This window comes from Lycorma delicatula, chromosome 11 (assembly GCF_047948215.1).
Source record: "Lycorma delicatula isolate Av1 chromosome 11, ASM4794821v1, whole genome shotgun sequence".
Classification (NCBI taxonomy): Eukaryota; Metazoa; Arthropoda; class Insecta; order Hemiptera; family Fulgoridae; genus Lycorma; species Lycorma delicatula.
Window position 1 is genome coordinate 77335469 of NC_134465.1, and position 23007 is coordinate 77358475.

Below are 23007 nucleotides of genomic sequence, written 5' to 3' on the forward strand. Positions count from 1 at the left end.
AAAAAAAATTCTAAATCACATCTTATAGGTCTGAACAAGTCGAGGTTGCTAATAAAAATGTGATATTCCTTGACCTGTAAACCATCAAAGCATTGTTTTAATTCAAATATTAGCCACATCCTTCAATTTTTATTTAAAATAATTTAGTTTTACATAAAGTAAGATAAACAATCATTATTATAATAACAATTTCATTGTAAAAATCATTATTACTAATGGATTTTTACATTATAATCTTTGATGCTGAAATCATTAATGTTCATTGTGCATTGTCTTTTTGAAGGAAATTTTTTGCCCTACTTTCTCTATTTTTTTTTTGTTTACTTGTTTCACTGCCGTTTGAGATTTTGAGAAAATTGCACATAATGTTACTTTCCTAAATTTCCTTTGATATTCCTTCAGTTGTTTATCTACAATAGGATTAATTCTTTTTAATTTTTTATGTTAATAGTAAATACATTTAAAAAAAATAAACTATTGAAATGAATGATCCATAAATCATAGAAATATTTCACTATCGGCAGTTCCCATTTAAGGTTATGTTGTTTAACATAATTCTTCTTTAATTTCAATGACTTATGCACTTCCTATATGTTTAATTTTGTGTCGATGCAATATCATGCTATTTAAGGATATATCAAGGTTGTTAAATTTGACAACCTTTACTTAATTACTCTATCCCCTGCGCGATTGATGAGCTTATTTGCTAATTTATCACATTTTGATTTTTGTTTTATTTATTCACTAAAGAAGTTACATAATAATATCCATTCACAATGTCCCTTACTATATTTTCATAGTAAGAATTTATTTTGTAGCTTGCAAAAAAAGGCCATTGTGCTGTTAAAGACCATTGTTTTATGCTATGAAAAATTTTAAGAAGGTAAAAAGGTTTTCTGTGAGCGGTCAACATTTAATTTGTTCTTTACATAATTCTGGCAGAGAATTCTGATTATAACCTTTTAACATGGTAACATGGTGGCCTTACCTATAGTAACAGGTAAGCTTTACTGACAAAGAAGGATATGTATTGATAGGCTTGTGATAAAACCCCACTGGTTTGGTCTAGTGGTGAAAGGGCCTCCGCATATCAGCTGATTTTGAAGTTGAGAGTTCTAGGGTTCAAATTCTAATAAAGGCAGTTACTTTTATATAGATTTGAATACTAGATTGTGGATGGTGGTTGGGTTCCAGTTAACCACACATCTCAAAAATAGTCAACCTGAGACTATTCAAGACTACATCCGCTTCATTTTCACTCATATATATCTCCTCAATCATCCTCTGAAGTAATCCTGATGGTGGTTCTGGAGGCTAAACAGAAAAAAAAGGCCTGTAAAAAGTCACACAAATTCTGAGTTTAATTTTCCATTTAAATAGTCCTACTTATAATAATAATAAAAAAAAAAATTATTGTTAAAAAAGCAAATAATGATTAATAGAGTTTTTTGTTCACTGTTGACTATTGTTTTTTGAGTATTGTTAATCATGGTTTGCATTTTTTACTTTACAGATGATATTTGTTGAACCGCAACGAAGAGAGGTATTAAATGAAGTAATTAATAAATACTATGAAAAAATTAATGAACAAAATTCTAGAGGAGCAATATTATTAGCTGTGTGTCGTGGGAAAGTCTCTGAAGGTTTGGATTTTGCAGATTGTAAAGGTCGTGCAGTAATTATTACTGGTTTACCATATCCTCCATTTAAAGATGCACGTGTCGTATTAAAAAGACAGTTTCTTGATCAAAATAGAAATGATAAACAGGTATTTTTATGGGTGCTTTATGTACGAGGTGTGATCAAAAAATACGGTGAATAATTTTTTATTAAAAAAAGTAATAAGGTTACATAGAATTCGATTTAATCTCCTTCAAAGTACTGTCCTTGGCTAGCAGTGCACTTATCCCAACGTTGACTCCATGACTGGAGGCATTTCTGGAAGGTGTCTTTCGGAAGGGCTTTCAGCTGCTCGGTCGTGGCCCTCTCAATATCAGCAATGGTGTCAAAACGTTTTCCTTTAAGCACAGTTTTAATTTTTGGGAAGAGCCAAAAGTCGCATGGTGCCAAATCTGGTGAGTATGGCGGATGTGGACAGACAGGAACACTTTTTTCGGCCAAAAACTCGCGAATGAGAAGCGAGGTGTGACACGGCGCGTTGTCGTGGTGAAGAAGGAAGCCATTGGTCCATTTTTCTGGTCGCTTTCTTCGTATGTCGTTTCGCAAACATTGCAGTACACCCTTATAAAATTCAGAGTTTACAGTTGTTCCCCTTGGAACGAACTCTGATCGCACTATGCCCTCACTATCGAAAAAAACGAGCATGACCTTGATGTTGGATTTTGACTGACGTGTCTTTTTAGGGCGAGGAGATGAACTGGTTTTCCATTGGGAACTCTGCATTTTGGTCTCAGGGTCATAGCCATAGACCCAACTTTCATCTCCAGTTACGAGTACAATTTTGGCCATGAAGTCCGGATCTGCATGAAGACGACCCTTCAACCCTGTGGAAATTGACCCACAATTTTCCTTCTGTTCATCACTCAAAAGTCTGGGAACAAATTTTGCACTCACTCGTCTCATTTACAATTCATTAGTTGAAATGGTTTGAACGGATCCGTACGAGATGTTAAGATCTTCTGATAGCTCTCGAATAGTCATTCGCCTGTTTTAACGAACCATTGTTTCCACTTTTTGCACATTTTCAACTGTTTTTGAGGTTACTAGACGTCCCGCATGCTGCTCATCTTCAACAGACTCATTTCCGTTTTTAAATCGGTCATACCACTTGTACACAGTCTTCAAAGTTACCGCATTATTGCCGTACACCGATTCTAACATTTCGTTAGCTTCTTTGGCACTCTTTTGCAACTTAAAACAAAATTTAATGTCGATGCGTTGTTCAAAATCCATGTTGCGCGACAGACACGGTAGACACAACCTCACTCTAGTGGCTCTGGCAGCTGACTGGCAAGCTCGAACGTGTTAAATTTTGTCCCTGCCTGTCTCAGTTGATCACGCTATTGGACAAATTACAGCATATGGATGTAGTGTCGGCAGTTGCCGCTATAAAAATTCATTCTCTGTATTTTTTGATCACACCTCGTGTATATATATTTATTTTGTGTTTACTTTATAATTTATAGTTTTGTGCTAAATATCCCCTTTTGCTAAGTTAGTAATTAAAATTAGTAAAAAATATAACACTTAGGTAATTGAATGTTGTTAATTCAAAGGAACAGTCAGCTAAATATTTAGATTTGAGAATATTGATAACTATAGTTTTTGACAATTTAAATTGCAAAGGATAAATAAAGGAAGATTTTAAATAATACTTAAATAAATAGAGAACATGATGTAAAGAAGTTTACTTATATCAAACTAGAGAGAATGATTTAAATGAAGATTAAGAGGTAAATGACATTAATATTGCTTCCACTCTTGTTGAAAGTTTCACTGGATCAGGACTTTGTTACCTAAATGCAAGCATTGACCTGAAATTTTGTCTAACACAACTCTTGTAATAACAGTGAAATGGAAAAATATTGTTTTGGCAAGAAATTAACAATTCTTTTATATAATAAAAAAGCCCTTTTAGTACTTTTTTTTATTTGTTTTAAGCTGTTTTAAAGCATTTTTTTTTTGTAGTTATTCGACTGTCCAATTTTCTACCTTTTATTTATTTTTTTTTAAGAAATATTAATTATACAAATTATTAAATTTGTATTGCTTAAGTTACAGTTAAGCATAACTGTATACAGTTAAGCATAACATAAATATATATTTGTAGGTTTGCCACCATCTATTTTAATGTTTTTTTATTATTCTTTTCTTGTCGAAACAAACATAAACTGAACTATGCCTCAGTTAATTTGAATTACTCACCATCTATTGTATGTGGATAATGGTTCTTTACAGTAGAAAATAATGAATAAATAATTGTTCAAGAGCTTTAATGAAAAATGGGGAATTTTAAATGTTTTGTTACAGAAGAATATAGAAAATTAGTTTTTTGTTAATAATCTCAGTAAAGAAATTTTAAGGAGAACTGGGGAAAAAAAGCTTGCAAAAAATTCTATTAGAAATCTTGGTGGACTATACATTCTCTTAGAACATTCAATATTCCTTTAATTTTGTAATAGGAAGATTTACTAACTGTCAAAAAAAATTTCAGGTTAGAGGAAAATTATATTAAAATCAGGTAATTCAGGTTATAGTGAATACATTGATACTGAAAAATTAACACTATGGAAATGAGGTAAGGTCATTCAAAGAATTACTTACTCCCAAGGTCTGATTCTGATAGGAAAACCCTCCTTAACAAATACGGAAACAGTATATTTTACTGGTTAACAATTTTATATTGATCAGCTTCAAATAAATTAAAGATTAAAATGCAGATACAAAGACTTTTGTCCACAAATTAAGTATCTACCCTAAGAAGTTGCTAGGCATCCTAACGGTGATCCTTGAAACTCTTGCTGATCTTCAGAATTATAATAAAGGAAATGTTTCATAAATTTTAAGTCTAATAAGCAGAGCTGACCCTATACATCTCAGTCTAAAAGAGGATTTCTAGAGCTTGGCCTAAAATACCTAAAAAATTGTATGTATAGCATACTCTTACTCATGATATATCAACCACCACAGTCTGCAGTGGCTGATTTGTGCAAGATTCTAATAGAGAACATTTATGCTTTTTATCTTGATGTAATTTTTCAACATCAAAGAATGTCTTGGCAGCTCCAATCCACACCCTCACTTCCAATTGAAATGTTATAAGAAAACAAAAAAAAAAATAAATAAAAAGATCAGTTTTAAAATTAAACATTTTTTATCTTTTATGACCACATAGGATCACTTTAGTCAGTCCATTATCTTCGTCTTCGATGGGACTGTTTGGACCTTGAGGTCCTCCCAGTACTTTTTTATACGTTCCCATCTTTGTGCCCTTTCTAGTGTTGAAAATGTTTATGTTGTGAGTGTGAAATGAGTGTTTTTGGGCATTTTTTGAGCCATTCCCTCATTACCATTTCTAGAGCCTAGTTAAATAATAGCAGTGAGAGCCCATCCCCTTGGCACAGTCCTGTTTTGATCTCAAAAGCTTCTGAGAGCTCGCCTCTGAATTTTACCTTTGACTTAGTGTTTTTGAGGGTCAGTTTTATCATGTTTTTTAATTTGATATGTAGTTTCGATTGTCTTAGAATTTTTAGTTGGGATTTTCTGTGGATGCAGTCATAAGCTTTCTTGAAATCTACAAATGTTATCGCACCATGTCTCTCTTTCTTCTCCTGTTGTAATCCATTATTAGCTTGAGACTCATGATCTGGTGTGGACAGCTTCTCCAGGGTCTGAAACTTCCCTGGTATTCTCCTAGTTGTTTCTTGGGTTGTAGACTGATCCTGTTGAGGATGATTCTTGAAATAATTTTGTTTGTTGTGTGTAAGAGTGAGATTCCCCTGTAATTGTTAGGGTCTGATTTTTCCCCTTTATTATGTGGCGGATGGATGAGGGCTGTCGTCCAGTGTTCTTGTAGTTCTTTGATTTTGACAAGCTGTTAATGAAGGGCAGGTTTTGCTGATCTTCTTGCGTGCTTCCAGATCTCTACAAAAGTCTGATCTTCTCTTGCTGCTTTGTTATTCTTCATCTCACCTAGTGCTTGGTAGACTTCTTTTATTGTGGGAGGGTTGATGTTTTCTGGAAGTGTTTGTGTTGAAGTTTAGAAATTCTGTTGGTTCGTTGCAGTATACGAGTATGTTGAAATATTTAGCTAGGATTTCCACGTTATCTTTTTTGTTATGTGCCAGTTTACCGTTTTCATTCTTTATTATTAGGGTTGGGGTTTGTATTTTTGGAGATGATTTTTGCAGGTTTTGTAATAGTCTCTCGACTGTGTTTTAGTGAATTCTTATTCGATTGACTTCAGAGTGTTTTTATGGTGTTGTCTTTTTATTTTCCTTAGGATTTGGGTTTCTTTTCTTTGTTTTATTAGCCTGATCAGGATTTAAATCAAGAACCTTATGGATGAAGTAGGTGATATGCTACTATAAAGGTTGACTTCACTTTTAACTGATTTTGTATGAATAAAATGTAAAGATTGGCAATTTGTTGTATGTTTTATGTTTTATGTATTGTGAGGTAAACAAGAATTGCTATTTGAAAATGTCTAGTTTTTTTATTTATTTTTTTTTTTTTGGGCACACAATAAAGGTTTGCTCAGAAGCAATGATTCTACAATAAATTAATTCTATAACATGCGCTAATTATAACAGATATAAAAACTAAATAACAAAAATAAAAAAATAAAATTAACAAACAAACTAAGAATAACATAGGAATAATAGGAAAAAGTAAAGCACAATATAAAACACTAAAAAAAAATTACAAAAAATATTAAATAATTGAATATAGAGTCTGACTTTAAGAAAAAACAAGATATTTTATTGAATTCTCGTATAGTTTCCTAGAATATCTTGAATGTTAGCTCCTAATATAAATTCCTAGTGCAATCCCGCATAATCTACACAGTCCACAAGGATGTGGTGTTTCTGCTTAGTTGGCAGTCACAGCAAACACAAATGGGTGCATCGATCTGATTCTTTAAGTATTCATGTTATGCGCTATTCATAAATGGCAGTTAATAGTTAACATGGATAATTTTTATATGAGTAATGTAAATTAAGTTTATTTACTAACATATAAGACCTTTGTTTAAATGACATCGGGATGAATTTAATAATTTAGAGTTCAACTCTTTTTTGTTCGGATTGTAATTATTTTTCTTATGATAATTTATTGTTCTTTTTTAATAATTTTGGTTTTATTTTTTAGAGCTACAGTGGAATGGAATGGTATCAGTTAGAGGCAACAAGAGCTGTTAATCAAGCTGTTGGTCGTGTGATAAGACATGCTAAAGATTTTGGAGCAATAATATTATGTGATAGTAGGTTTGGTAGTATGCAGACAACTAAGTCATTATCAAAATGGTTAAGACCTCATATAAAAAATTGTAAATTTGGATTTGCTGTTTCTAGTTTAGCGTCATTTTTTCGTAATGCTAATTCTTTGGTAAGTTCCAGAAAATCTTAAATATATTTGTATGGATTTTTAAAAATCTTTTTTTGTTAAGTATTATTATTATTAATTTACTAAACTGCATGAAAAAGAATGTGTTAAAATGTGATTTTTTGAAAAGTGTTTTTAAATATCCACTCCCCTTTTAAATACATGGAAATGTATTGTCAGAAGCTTTTTAGCTTCTGTGTATCTGTATACAGGTGATTTATTTGTTAATTATACCTACTTTAAAGTGATTGGGAAACCTCTTTAGCATGTAGTCAAATAATACATATAATCTCTGTTGTATTATTTTTTTCTGCCAGTCGCCAGACATTTCAATTATCAGGGATTCATCAGAGTGTAAGTGGACAGAGTTTATCGGCATGATTCAGTATGTGGTTTTATAAAATTTTATGTATAAATTGTACATCATTTGAGGTTGTTAAATTTGTAGTTGTTTTTTCATAGAATTCAATGATTTTATATTCTATATTTTTCACTTTTTATTGTATATTATTTATTCGACATACGTATAATATTCTACTACTTGTCAGATTTATGGATGGCATAAATAGCAGTGTTCGTACCAGGAATAATGAGTGGACACTAATCATCAGGGAAGTGAATAGCTAGTGTAAAATAATGAAAAGTTTGTATAACAAAATCGAAAAATAAGGTGAAATTATTTTTTTAGATATTGTAACTGAAATAAAATACTAGAAAGTGATATTAAAGGATATCTTATTGTAATAGTAACACAGTAATTCATATGTTGTCTGGAAATCCTTGGATGTAACAAATAAAATTATTCAGTGTGTATCATGAAATTCTCCCCGGACTTTTGTAACCAATTCTACTTGTTAAAAAATGTAAAATTTTCATATAAACATATCATACTGAAATTTTTAGGACATTAATTAACGGGGACAATTAGTAATTTCTTATGGTTTTTGACCTGAACAATCAAATAAAGTAGGTCCTAGAACCATATCTTAAGTGGTTTTTGAGAAATCTGGAATGAAAACCAATAAATTGGGGTAAAAAACCCTTTTTTATGTTTGTTGTACAATACCTATGTTAAACGGGTAATAAATACATAAAACTGTAAAATAAAATTTGTAGAGAATTTAATTCTGAACAAGCAGCATTCAATGTTTCCAATGTAGTGCTGCACTTTATTCCATTCTTAAAGCAAAATTTAATGCAAATTCTTTGTTCCATTTTTCCACAAGTTAATATTGCCAACCATATAAAAACACGTGTAGCCTTTTCGGAATTCAACAATAAACTAAGCATTCAATATGGCTACCAATGTAAACATACATTAAGGATAAGTGTACCAACACAAAAAACATTTGTGACAATTGGACTAATACATCCTGAGAAATTAAAAAATTCTGCGTATGTTTTTATCAAACCTTGTATATTATTTACATATATACTCTTATATCCTTACAGGTGTGTATATTTTATTTATGTCTACTTAAGTGTCTATTTTATTTTAGGTTTGCAAGAAGTATTACTAAGTTACAATGCACTTTTGTAAGTAATATGTACTTTGTTAAAGATGAAATTAAAATTATTATATGAAGTGTAGCAGTTTAACTGCTACTGTAGCAGTTTTCAGTGAAGACAAATTATAAGTCACTCTAAAAATTAGCACATCCATTCCTACGAATAACGAATAGTGTAAGGATTACTTGGGGAAAGTGAGGAGTTTCTTTTGATTTCTTTATCAAGCCAAATATGCTGATGCATATCACAATACCATCCTACTAAAATATAGATGATATTTAGTTCTACCAGTGAAACCTGTATTCTGATCTCTTTACAGACTGACTAGTGAAAATAATATATTTCCTTCAGACAAGGTAACTGGCAAGTTTAGATAGTGTCACTTGAATCTCAGGTGCTTTTCAAAGATTGATGTACCCTTTCTGTGAAAAACAGATGTATTCTCTGTCTTCACTCATTAGAAGGGTGAGTAGTATTATATCTAATTAAAACTTTGTTATTACTGTTAATTTCTAAAAAGCAGGATTTCTTTAAGTAGGTATTTATGTAAATACATAAAAAATTATTAATTTTTTAGGCATCACTAAAGCAGTCTGCAGTGAATCCTGGAGCAAGTTTTTCATATAATGCTGAAATAGTATCTCGTAGAATGTCTCCTCAAAAACAAAATAGTGATGATAATGAGAACAATGCAACCAATTTAGTGTCACATATACAAAAAATTCAAGAGGTCCAGAAATTAAATAATCCATCTTCTCAGATCATGGAACCGGTAGAATATTCTAAGCCTATTGATTTACTGGGAGCTTTAGACAGTCTTGAAAAGGTAAATCTTGAATATATTTGTATTTTGCATATTTGTTAATGTAGTATTATTATTTTAGAAATGTATATTATATGATTTTTAGCTATTATGACCTTAGGTGTAGGTAAACATGTGAATTATAGCCAAAATCAGCTGATATAGAAGAAAATTAGCACTACATTTTATAAACATATTGACCATTATAAACTAAATAAAGCAAAATTACATATACGAAACAAAAAACACTATGGTATACTACATATATGTGTCATAATTTAGTAGAATTTTTAAAGTATTCATGACTTTCTCTGGATAACTTACCCGGAATGATTGATAAGTGTAAAAAAAATGAAGAAAACACAATTTTACGGAAAAAAATATTTTATTTCTCCAAATAATCTCCTTTCAAGTATATACACATAATAGAAGTCTTACAGTATGATTACCCTTACCCTTACAGTATGATTTATTTTAAGTCTTCAATATAGGCAGGTGTTTTGGCAATAATTTCATCATTTTGCATAGATCTCTTTCCAGTAAGCTACTTCATATTTGGAAATAAATAATAGTCTGAAATGCTAAGTATGGCCAGCAGGAGAATGCAGAAGAATTTCACAGCGTGACTCAAAAAACTATGTTGTTGCAATCGCAGAAGGATGGTGAGCTGGTGCATTATCTTGGTAAAAAGAACATTCTTTTTCGTTGAATGTAATTTTTTTTCTTTCCTAATTTAGACAGTTTAGTAAAAATACATTTTCACCCAGTTATCATTTTCTTCTCAAGAAAGTCAATGATGATTATCCTAATTGATAGCATGCCAAGCCCATTGTAATGTAAGATATTTAGCCCTATCAGTAACATTTTCATTTTGTGTATCCCATGGATTGGTTTTGTAATGAATATCTTAATTTCATAGGAAGCAGTTCGTATTCCAGATGTTTTACAAGCTTCACAGTTACAAGAACGGTCAGAACAGATAATCCCCGACGGGGAGTCTTATTCTTTAAGACTTTGGGGGTTGGCGTCCCCACGGGCCTAGCCTCCGCAGCTTTTCTTCCCACTATACAATGAGCTGCGGAACACTTTACATTTTACACATATACTACACCAAGAACACTACATAAATTACAACATACACACATACACAATTACACAACAACAACCTACACTGATATTTCTTACATTTACACTCGGTGGTGTTGCGACATCTTACGAAACGCAACCGTAACCCAAGGTGGGAACAAATCGTGCCGATGGGTGAATGGCTCTACGTAGTGAGTCTCGAACGATGTCCTCTGGGCACCAGGGCGAACCCAGTTGTATTTAGCTCTAGCTCCAGTACGCGTGCGCTCTGCTGGAGTGGTCCATTTTTCGCCGGTACTCGTGGGACCAAAATTTCAGTTCCAATAATAAACACTATGATGGTTGGTGGTCCATCTGAAAAAACCACCATTTTAAGTCTTGCGAAGAGACCTCGATCAGCTTCGTCTGACGAGGATAAAAGTCCTACTGAACAGAATTTCTTAAAACCAAAATATAAAAATATCAGATTCGTTGTTCTCAAAAATAGTCAGGAAGGTGGCTCCCTTCAAAAGGTCTCACCGTTTTTAATAAACAAAACCATAACAGCTGCAAGTGGCTCCCCGAAGAATATCAGGAAATTACGCGACGGATCGATTCTGGTTGAAACATTCAACGATGAGCAGAGTCGATCTATCTTACGTCTCCGTAATATGGGTGGCATAAATATAAGCGCAGAATGCCACAAAACGCTAAATACGAGCCGGGGTGTAATTTTTTGTAGAGACCTTCTGGATATAGATATCTCTGAAATAGTTGACGAGCTGTGCCACCAAGATGTTGTTGAGGTGAAACGTATAATGAAACGGCAGAACGGAACAGAAGAACCGACACCGTCTCTTATACTAACATTCAGTCTCCCTGTTCCACCAGAAAAGATCAAAGTGGGTTACCTCTCGGTTCGGGTACGACCATTCATACCCAACCCACGGCGATGTTTCAGATGCCAAGGTTTTGGTCATACTACAACATCTTGCACGAAAACTGAGATCTGTGCTCGATGTGGTAAAGAAGGTCACAACGACACTAACTGCGAAGAAAGTGAAAAATGTGCAAACTGCAGTGGTCCACATACAGCCCGCTCCCGAGATTGCCCAACTTTTAAAGAAGAAAAGGCAATTCTCAAAATTTGTACGGAGCAAAAACTATCTTTTCCGGCTGCACGTAGAGAATATAAAAAGATAAACAACTCACGGAACCTGGTTAAACCAGACGTATCTTTTGCCACCGCTACAACTAAACAAATTCCTACAAATGCTAATAATCAGCAGTGCGGATCCTGCAATGAGCTTAAAAAACTTGTTCAGATGCTATCTGATCAAGTAGCTTCACTTACAGCCACTATCTCAGAGCTGACAAAAATGAATCAAAAGTCCTCCATCGCAGCTAGTGAATCAAACAGTATGATACATACGAAAGTTCCTATTCCCAAAATCGTACCGCCACGAATAGCGACTATCACAGCTGGCAGTAAGCCACCTAATAAGCTCCCCGTAAAGGGAACCCACGTAACTATCTCTTCTGGGATGTCAACTACAGCATCCCATTCAAATAAATCTCCTCCACCATCTCCTCATATACTGGAGGATATGGTTGAAGAACCACCCGACCCTAGGGCATCGGAGTTCTTTAAAATAAAAAATTCAAAAAAGAAAAACCGAATCACGTACAACTAATTTTTATATAGTTTCCGAAATTTATTTTTTTATTTGCTTTTTACACTTATGAACATTATTCAGTGGAATGTTAGAGGTATTCGGTCCCGCATTGAAGATATTAGAGTACTGGCGCACTCACATGATCCACTAATCATGTGTTTCCAGGAAACTCACCTCCTACAACATGACCGAATTACATTTAGAGGATACTTCTGCGAGAGATACGACTGCCTAGTAGACAGTAGGGAGAGTGGTGGAGTAGCGATTTTCATGAAGAATGGGGTGTCAGCTACAAGAATTCAACTAACCACTGTCATTCCTGCTATTGCAGTAAAGGTCACTATTCCCTTCAAATTGCATATCTGCAATCTGTATCTCTCACCGAACACTGTGTTCAGTGCTTTAGATGTCTCAAATCTCCTTACACAAATACCATCTCCATCGTTAATAGTAGGAGACTTCAATGCCCATCATATTTCCTGGGGCTCAACCTTCTGCTCCACTCGAGGAAATATGATAAACAGATTGAGACAAGATTTTGACCTTTGCCTACTGAATAATGGATCACACACATTTATGTCCTTATCAACTGGTGCTGTATCTAACCTTGATCTTTCCATATGCTCACCGAATGTACTCCCTCATTTTAATTGGTCGATTTGTGATGACTATCACGGCAGTGATCATAGACCAATTATTATTAGTTTCGGTGTAGACTGCGAGATTAAAAGAATGCCACGGAGATGGATTGTTGAAAAGGCAGATTGGAACGGATACTGTAAAGCATTCCAATCTCAGTATGACGATGGAGCGAACATCCTCGACCAATATTCTTCTTTTACGTCCATGATACTTAAGAATGCCAACAGATATATCCCACAAACATCGGGTAATCCTAGACGTCCTTTCGTTCCATGGTGGAACGATGAATGCAAAATTGCTATTAGGAATCGACGGCAGGCACTACGTAAATTTAATCGTAGGCCCACAACAGAACATCTAAATTTATACCGCAGGGCTAGAGCGGTGTGCCGTCGAGTATTCTTGGACGCTAAGAGGAATTCATGGACGAAATACGTGAGCACTATCTCACGCACTACTTCCACGTCTACTGTATGGAAGAAAATTCGTGCAATCTTCGGATCACCGAAACAATCTATTCTTGGTCTTATTGATGAAGGAGAACTCCTTTCATCATCGTCGGAAGTGGCAAATAGTCTAGCAAAATCTTTCCGCTCGGTGTCTCTCACCTCATCATATAATAACGATTTTCAACGGTACAAGATACAAATGGAGGTGTTGTCGTTAAACATTGGTGATTCGGTTGGTGAATTAAACACTCCATTCGTATTTAAAGAATTGTTACATGCACTTAAAAATTCACGGGACACTTCCCCTGGACCGGACAACATTCGCCTTTCCATGCTTTCACACCTTCCTAATTCGGCACTACAACAACTTTTGAATATTTTCAACGGTATATTCTCCGAACAAGTCTTCCCACCTGGCTGGTCAGAAGCATTTATTATACCAGTACTAAAACCTGGTAAAGACCAAACGAACCCCTCAAGCTATCGCCCTATTTCATTAACAAGCGTGTTGTGTAAAATAATGGAGAGAATGGTAAACCGCAGACTTACATGGTACTTGGAGAAACATGGCTTCCTATCTCCAGAACAGTGTGGTTTTCGACAAGGACGATCTTCCATTGACCATTTAGTGTCACTAGAAACAGCCATACAAAACGCTTTCCTCAATCGGCAACACCTCGTCGCTATCTTCTTTGATATAAAAAAGGCGTATGATACAGCCTGGCGACGTGGTATTCTTAACACTCTCCAAAAATGGGGAATCAAGGGCAATATGCTTGCTTTTGTCCGGGGATTCATAAATCACCGAACGGCTCGTGTTCGTGTAGATGATTCGCTCTCAGATAGTGTCATCTTGGAGAATGGAGTGCCCCAAGGTAGTGTATTAAGTGCCACCTTATTTTCTGTAGCCATAAATGATATTACCAAATGTGTTCAGGCTCCTGTCTCATGCTCTCTATTCGCTGACGACTTTGCTATCTACATTGCAAGCCGTTCGGCACCTACAGCAGAGAGACTACTGCAGAACACTATATATCACCTTGAAGCTTGGTCCAGGATTACTGGTTTCACATTTTCATCCGAAAAAACAAAATGTGTAGTTTTTTCTCGGCTACGAAACCCTTCTATTCCGCAAATTTTTCTGAACGGTGAGACTATTACTATCTCTAATTACGTTAAGTTTTTAGGTTTAATTTTTGATAGTCGTCTTACTTGGGTCAAACATTTAAAAGAATTGAAAACAAAATGCTCCAAAATTTTAGATATGATGCGAGTCCTTACTAACACGAAGTGGGGAGCCGATAGATCATGTATGATACATTTTTACTATTCCTTTGTTCGCTGCCGTTTAGATTACGGTTGTGTGGCCTACTCATCAGCTCGTCAAACCGTGCTTAAAATGCTGGATGGTGTACATCATGCTTTCCTTCGGCTTGCTACAGGCGCGTTTAGATCAAGTCCTGTCGCAAGCTTACTTGTAGACTGTGGTGAACCATCACTTTGGGATAGACGAGACCAGCTCTTATTATCTTATTTTGCTCGTCTCAGAGGACAGCCAAATCACCCGGTTCTTGAGTCAGTCCTTAAAAATCCTAATCTAGGAAAGTATGAGGATCATCCACGTCGTACTGCACCTGTAGGTATCCGTACCTGGCGTCTGCTGCAGCATATAAATGTTGACACACCGTCATTCTTTCCTATGTACCCTTGCTCATATCCTCCATGGGGAATAAACCTCATAAATTTTAATTTTGACCTGACTACATGTAATAAACAATCAACACCATCTATCGTCTTTCAGCAGATGTTTCAGTGTGTTCTCTCCAAGGCGAAACCAGACGCGGTTGTATACACTGATGGATCGAAACAAAACGATACGGTTGGGTGTGCTTTTGTTGTCAATGAGAGAACTTATATGTTTGGTCTCCCCAGTATTACGAGTGTGTTTACCGCTGAACTATATGCTATAAATAAGGCTCTAAACATCATTAACCCTAAATATAGAAAAATTCTTATTTGCAGTGACTCGTGTAGTGCTCTCCAAGCCTTAAAGAACTTTTATTCCAAACATCCTATCGTCATTGAAATTTACAACGCAATCGCTGAGTTGAATAATCGCAACACAGAATTAAGTTTTTGCTGGGTCCCTAGCCACGTAGGGATTCCAGGTAATGAACATGCAGATTCCGCTGCCAAAGAAGCATGTAACCAGCCTCCTTTCACCACCCGAGTTGCTACTTCTGATTTCATTAACAATGTAAAACAATTATTAAGAACAAGGTGGCAAGGTGATTGGACAGTTACTGTCGATAATAAACTCCGTCAGATTAAAGATTCTGTGTTACCATGGAACTCCTCATACAGAAAACCCCGGCGTGAGGAAGTAGTTCTCTGTCGATTGCGGATAGGACACACGAGAGTCACACACGAGTACCTGTTTACAAGAGGACAACCACCTCTATGCGCAAGATGCAACTGCCGCATGACTGTGCGCCACATACTTGTGGACTGCATATGTTATGCGGCATTGCGTCGTAAATTTAAATTACCTGGTAACATCCGTGGTATCTTGCGTGACGATAAGGAGGTTTTAAACCGGATGTTTATATTTTTACATAGTATAGGGTTAATGCAAAAAATTTAATAAGTATGTGTTCTTTCATAATTGTATGTATTGTCCTATGTATTGTTTTTGTTATCCGAGTAGGGAGCCTTTTACACTCCCTATCGGATTTTTTTTGTATGTTTTTTAAATTCGTCTGTGATATTAGTTATAAGATTTTTGTGATATTAGTTTTAAGTTTTATCTCCTTTTTTAGTTTTAAGTTTTATTTATTTTTAATGATAGTTTTTAACATAGTTTTAAGTTTTATTTATTTTTAATGTGATAGTTTTTAACATAGCTTTAAGTTTTATTTATTTTTAATGTGATAGTTTTTAACAGAGTTTTAAGTTACATATTAGTGTTTTTGTTATCCGAGAATGGGCCTTTTACACCCATTCCGGATTTTGTTTCTGTGATAGTAGTTTTAAGTTTTAATTTTATCTAAAAACCTAAAATTATTTTTATTTATTTATTTATGTATTTATTTATCTATTTATTTATTTTCCGGGCGATGATAACGTTCAACCGTTTTTCGCCCTTAAAAAAAAAAAAAAAAAAAAAAAAAAAAAAAAAAAAAGAACAGATAATGTAAAGGAAAAAATAATCTACCCCTTACTAAAAACAAAAAAAAAAACATACTGTGATAATTTATCATTCGGTGGCATGTAGTATATAATCAGAAAATTATGTACCTGTTACATTTTATTATTCAGTTAAAATAGTGTATATCTTGTGTAACACAAAGTAATGAAAATAAAATTAGGAACCTGGTCTACTGATGAAATATATAATTAAAGAAAATACTCTGTTTTTTATTTTTATTATAGCAACAGAAAGATTTAATTTAAATTTTATCACAGTTTGTAGCTAATGAATCAAATTTTACAAATGTATCTTAATTTTACAACAAAATCAATGTCTCTACAAATGCAGTAGGCATATTCAGATAAGATGGTCTAAAGCTTGCAGTTTTAATGGTTTCTTAATAAAAGTTTGTATATCAACAAAGGATTTGAAAAAGTTCATTTTAACATTGAGCAACTAAATATTCTAAAAAAAAAAATAAAAATAAATTGGTTACTACTAAGTAAATAATAAGAAATTTAACATAAAGAACTGAATTTCTGTATTTAATGTTGTTTCATTCATTTATTTTAATTAATTGGAAATTTAATTTTCTTCACTTATTTAGTAATAGTAACTCTTATTTATTAAAAATTTGTACAACTGTTTAGTGGACTAAGATTGATCTGATTAACGCGCTTTTTTCAATAGAAATGTGTAATTTTTATTTAGGAATTATTATATTTATAGGCTTTCTATTTAACCATCTGTTCTGAATTTCTCTCAAAATTTGTAAATGAAATTATTAATTTTACCATACATTCATTAGTATACATTTGTAAGATTTGTATTACCAGTTGGGTTAAGTCTTTTGGTATTCGTGACTTGGAAACAGAGTACTTTTGAACCGACGTTGTGAACCTGTATTATCTGCCATAATACAGTAACAGAATATAATAGATCTCTGTGCATTGATACAATCAACCAATCTGCCACCTTATGCTTACCGGTTAACTCCTTATTAATGGAAGGTCACCAGATTAACTTTTACTCTGATGGGTAGAACTATTATAGTTACGGGTAGTACTACAGAGTGTTCAAAAAGTGACCCAACCTTATGGATGAATGTTTCCTTCTTTTGTTGTCGGTTTAATTGAAGAAAAATGGGTTACACAATGTAGCAGAGAATAGTCATTATCTCCCAATACATTAGATGTATCAGTTACGCCCAGACCCTTCACAGAAAAGTATGGTGTGGATGCATCAAGGAGTCCTTCATGAAGAGGCTGTATAACAAGTTACAAGAGACAGGAAATGTGGTAGATGTAGCCAAAAATGGTCAACCGAAAGTTTAACACCAGAAAAGTTGATCGACTTGCAAGCTGTGTATTCTGTTAGTCCCAAGAAGTCTGTGCAACCCTGAACTAGCCAGACTGGTCTCTTTGTTGGTAGTGCCCGCATGGCATCGCACAGGTGTTTAAAGATGCATCTGTACAAAATTAATGTTATTCACAAGTTACCTGCAGACACTGAAAATGTGTAATTTTCTGTTGATGGTTCATGTCATCTGTAACACCAGATGGTGAAGTACTCTACAATCAGTTTAGGTTTGACGAGGCACGGTTCCACCGTGATAGATACGTGAATGCACAGAATTATGCATTTGATGTACAGAAAATCCAAATCAGCTGCACAAGTCTCCTCTGTTTGGACAAAAAGTGGGTGTTTGGGGTGCAATTTCTTGTAGGCGAATCTTCATGACATTCCTTCATGGCAGAGTGAACAGTGATCGCTACATACAGATGGTAAAAAGAGTTGTAAACAGTATGCCTGTAACCAGCTAGAGTAAATGTGGATTCAGCAGGACAATACTGTAGCTCATACAGCCAACACTATTATGACTTTCTTGGATCAGGGAATCGGTGATTTCGAAGGGGTTGTGGCCTCCTCAGTCTCCTGATTTATCCCCTCCTGAAATTTTCTTGTTAGGATACCTTAAGGATGCTGCTTACAACTCATCCTCACATCGTTCCTGAATTGCAGAGCGAAATTGTAAGATGTATCGCTACAATTTCTTGATAAACATTACAACATATGTTTAAGAGAATGCAACGTTGTATTCAATTAAGTAGATCGCATAATGTAGGCCATTCAACAGCAATTGTAACTTGTTCATTTTCCCATTAGGTTGTGTCACTTTTTGTACACTTGTATTGTAAGTTGTGATTTGTTCATTCAGGATTATTGAAAAAGATGTCCATGATTTCATGACTAAGAAATAAAAAAATTATATATAAAAATGTGTAGAAAAACTGTATCTTTATTTCATACCATAGTACATTTCAATGTAATTTTTTCTTGACAGTGGATTGTAAATACTACTCTTCTCACCATTCATTTATTTGCCATAAACATCTACAAAAACACTGTAAGTTGTGCAAATTTGCAATTTTTATCACCAGCCCCATCAGAGTTATTTAAAGCTATAATTTGAATTCTTTTAAAATTAGTTTTCAAAAATTCATAAAACTTTAAGGATAAAGATATCACCATTAATATTATTTAAGGTAAAACTACTAACATATACCTACATATAAAAAAATAATTCAAACTGTGTATGCCATCCATACCTCTTGAAAAAAATTACCAAAGTGAAATTTCACCGTTTTTCATGTTCAACTTTATTGGTAATTTTCTTACAGAAAGAAGAGAGATAGGTAAATAAACTGCTGGACCAATCTTTTATCTTGAGAAAATATGATTAAATTTCTTTTTGTTTCATCCTTCCAGGACTAATAGTTTTTTAGTTATGATTTTTTCTGTAAACCCTTACAATCACAAAAATAGGTGTACGCACTATTACAAAAATGACTGCCACAGGTAAATTGCTTAAATAAAAAATAAAAATAGTTTTAAGATCCTTAAACAATTAGAAAACAAGTGGCTAAGTTTCAATTTTTTTTTTAATCGGTCAAGCTACCAGCTTATGTTTTTTTGGGACACTTCAAATGAATTGACCCATCTGTGATTTAGCTTCATCAATGTTGTTTGGTAACAGTCCCAAGTCATAGGCAAAACCAAGACAGTTTTTTTTATTTTTCAGCCTATTTTTACTTTTGGAGAGCATTTTTTGAGCCATTTCCTAATTATCATTTTTAGACCGCAGTTGAATAATAGCAGTGAGAGCCCATCATCTTGGTGCAGTTTTGTTTTGATCTCAAATGGTTCTGAGAGCTTGCCTCTGAATTTTACCTTTGACTTAGTGTTTGTGAGGGTCAGTTTTATCATGTTTATTAATGTGGTTAGTCCAAGGTGTCGTAGAAGTTTTAGTAGGTATTCTCTGTGGATGCAGTCATACAAACTCTTGAAATCTATAAATACTATCACCATGTCTCTGTTTTTTTTGCTGTGTAATCCATTATTACTTGAGACTCATGATCTGGTCTGGACAGCTTCTCCAGGATCTGAAAACTCCCTGGCATTCTAGTTGTTTCTTGAGTTGTGAACTGATTCTGTTGAGAATGATTCTTGAAAAATTTTTGTATGTTGTATCTAGGAGTGAGATTCCCCTGTAATTGTTAGGGTCTGTTTTGCCTCCTTTTTTGTATAGCGGATGGATGAGGCTGTTGTTCAGTGTTCTGATAGTTCTTGTTTGATCCAGAAGTTTACAATCTGTTGAGGACAGTTTTTTCTGATCTTCCTGCATGTTTCCAGATCTCTACAAAAGTCTGATCTCCTGCTGCTTTGTAATTCTTCATGACCCGTTTACCATTTTCATTCTTTATTGTTAGGGTTGGGGGTTTGTATTTTTTGAACTGATTTTTGAAGGTTTTGTAGTAGTTTCTTGACTGTGTTTAAGTGAATTCTTCTATTGATTTCAGTGTGTTTTTATGGTGTTGTCTTTTTATTCTCCTTAAGGTCAGTAGTTTCTTGACTTTGTTTAAGTGAATTCTTCTATTGATTTCAGTGTGTTTTTATGGTGTTGTCTTTTTATTCTCCTTAAGGTCCTCTTCTCTAAGGTGGTCTCTTTTCTTTGTTTTACTATATTTTGGAAGAATGTTTCTGATTTTTGGGATTGGTGAAATAGCCATGCTTGATGTCTTTTCTCCACTGTTTTTCCACTTTCTCACTCTATGAAAAGTTTTCTCATCGGTAAAAAAGTGCTTTTAAGGAAATTGTCATCAATGTTGATTCAGTTTGATGAATTAAACTTGTTTGTGCCAGATTTCATTTTCAAGTAGAATTTTGTAATCGTGCAGTTCCATACATTTATGATCTATATTTTAGATCGCTCAGGATATTATGTTCCAAGATGTTACGAATTATAATTTTATTAGAACTGTGCATACATGATTGCCTCAGAACAGTATATTTCATTGTAATATAGAGATTAGCTAATAGATATCTAAGGTCAACATTTCTTATTTCATTGATTATATTACTGGATTATCATATTATATACCGTGATGTATAGTATGATATTCCTACTAGTATTTTAAAAGAAGTTGTAAATACTATTGTTGTTGGCCTCCATGGCATGAGTGGTAGTGTCTCAGCTTTTCATCTGGAGGTCACAGGTTTGAACCATGGCATTTTCACACGCTACCACTCGTGGATTCATTCATCTCATCCTCTGAAGCAATACCCTACTTACAACCATGGTCCCAGAGGTTAAAAAAAAAATGCTATTGTTATTCTTCTTACAAATTTAGTTAAAGAATCTTTCTGTAATGGAGTATTCCCAAGCTATCTTAAGATTTCTGTTATTATTCCTGTCATTAAGAACAATTCAGCATTTAATTTACAAAATTATAAGCAGATTGTTTTATTGCCTATATTTTCTAATTGTTTGGAAAGATTATGAGAAATTAACTTTTAACTTTTCTTGAAAAACATACTATATTTACACACTTTAATACTATATTTAGGAATAATTATCAGCTGATACAGCCATTTCCCAGTGTTTGAAATATATTTTAAATTATGTAAATGATAGAAAAATTCCATTTTCAATTTTTTCAGTCTCAAAAGCATTCACTTTACTTCCACATTATCTACTATGAAAATATTAGTTGCTATGGTATCAGAAAGGCTCTTTACAATCTGTCTCATCTTACCAATCATAACAGTAGTTGAAATTTAATTTTTTGATAAGAATATACATATAAATTTAGATCTTTGCTTCAAGATGTAGAACAGGGCTTCTTAAACTTTTTTATATAGCGACCCCGTTCAAGCTTAGGAAATTTTAAACGACCCCCTCCTCCATATAATGAAATATATATTAACCGTAGATGTAGATGTAATATCGCACTATTTTACAATGTAAATAAAATAAGGATTAAAGAATACGTACCCATTCATTTCACATATATATAATTGGAAACGTTGACGGGATATCGGTCGTAATAAAACACAATAAATAGAATGACATAAAACTATATATATATTTATTCAATAGAAAAAATAAACTTTTGTAACAATTTTTTTACAAGAAAACATAAAACTATATCTATATATTCAATAGAAAAAATAAACTTTTGTAACAATTTTTTTAATAAAAACATATTATTAACATCAAACAATATTAATGTGACGGATGTGATTGTTTATTTTTACACAAATAATTAAATCTAGGCTCAATTTGAGTTAGTGCAGATCGTAATAAATTTTCAACATTTATTAAAGTTGAACGGTATTTTGATTTTATGTAAGTTAATGTGGAAAAGGCTGATTCACATAAATATGTTGTACAAAATGGCAGTAATTTGTTCATTGCCATTTCCGATAGTAGGGGATATTCTGATTTGATTTCTATCCAAAATTCATGCACAGGCACTTGAGAAAATCTAAGTCGCAAGGTAGTATCACTTGTTAATTCGGCAAATTCTTCTTGTGCTTTTAAGTTTAAAAAATTAATTTCTTCCATTTCAATTGAAAATGGATTGCAAATCCATTGTTGTGTATCGATATCATTGGGAAAATACCTATGCATGTAAACTTCCATATTCTTCAAATGATTAACTATAATTTTTGTTATAGGAGTATCTTTTTTTGAAATATTGTTACTAATTATATACTCGTCAGTAAATGGAAACATTTCGAGCGATCCACTTTCCACTCTGTTCTTCCATATAAGAATTTTTTTAACAAAGGCCTCAAGTTTATTTTTTAACATAAACATATTAACGCAGACTCCCTGCATTGATAAATTCATATCATTGATTTTATCAAAAATATCTGCCAAATAGCATAGCTTGAGAAGCCATAAATTATCTTGAAAATAATCGGCCAAATTAGAATTTTGCTCTGTTAGAAATATAAGAACTTCATCTTTTAAAGTTAATAATCGTTTCAAACTTCGACCTTTTGATAGCCACCTAACTTCAGCATGTAACAATAAACTTGTATAATCCGAATCCATATCAATGCACAAATTTTTAAACAATCGACTATTAAGTGCTCGACTTTTAATAAAGTTAATGATTTTGACTGCATCAAAAAACACAGTGTTTAATTCTGGTGCAATTTTTTTAACAACAAGTGCCTCTCGGTGAATCATACAATGTGTAAATGTAATATGATCATTTCCAGCTTTAACAAATGCTGTAAAACCAAGATCTTGTCCGG

General features: G+C 33.5%; 1 protein-coding gene across 3 annotated transcripts in view; it reads left to right on the forward strand.

Moving 5' to 3' along the window:
- LOC142332307 (regulator of telomere elongation helicase 1 homolog) overlaps positions 1–23007 on the forward strand; it is a 366979-nt gene that overhangs the window by 324598 nt on the left and 19374 nt on the right. For all 3 annotated transcript variants that reach the window (XM_075378664.1, XM_075378663.1, XM_075378665.1), the window contains 3 exons: positions 1514–1768; positions 6832–7068; positions 9152–9400. In XM_075378664.1, the coding sequence (XP_075234779.1) occupies positions 1514–1768; positions 6832–7068; positions 9152–9400 (741 nt within the window). The remainder of the gene's footprint in view (positions 1–1513; positions 1769–6831; positions 7069–9151; positions 9401–23007) is intronic.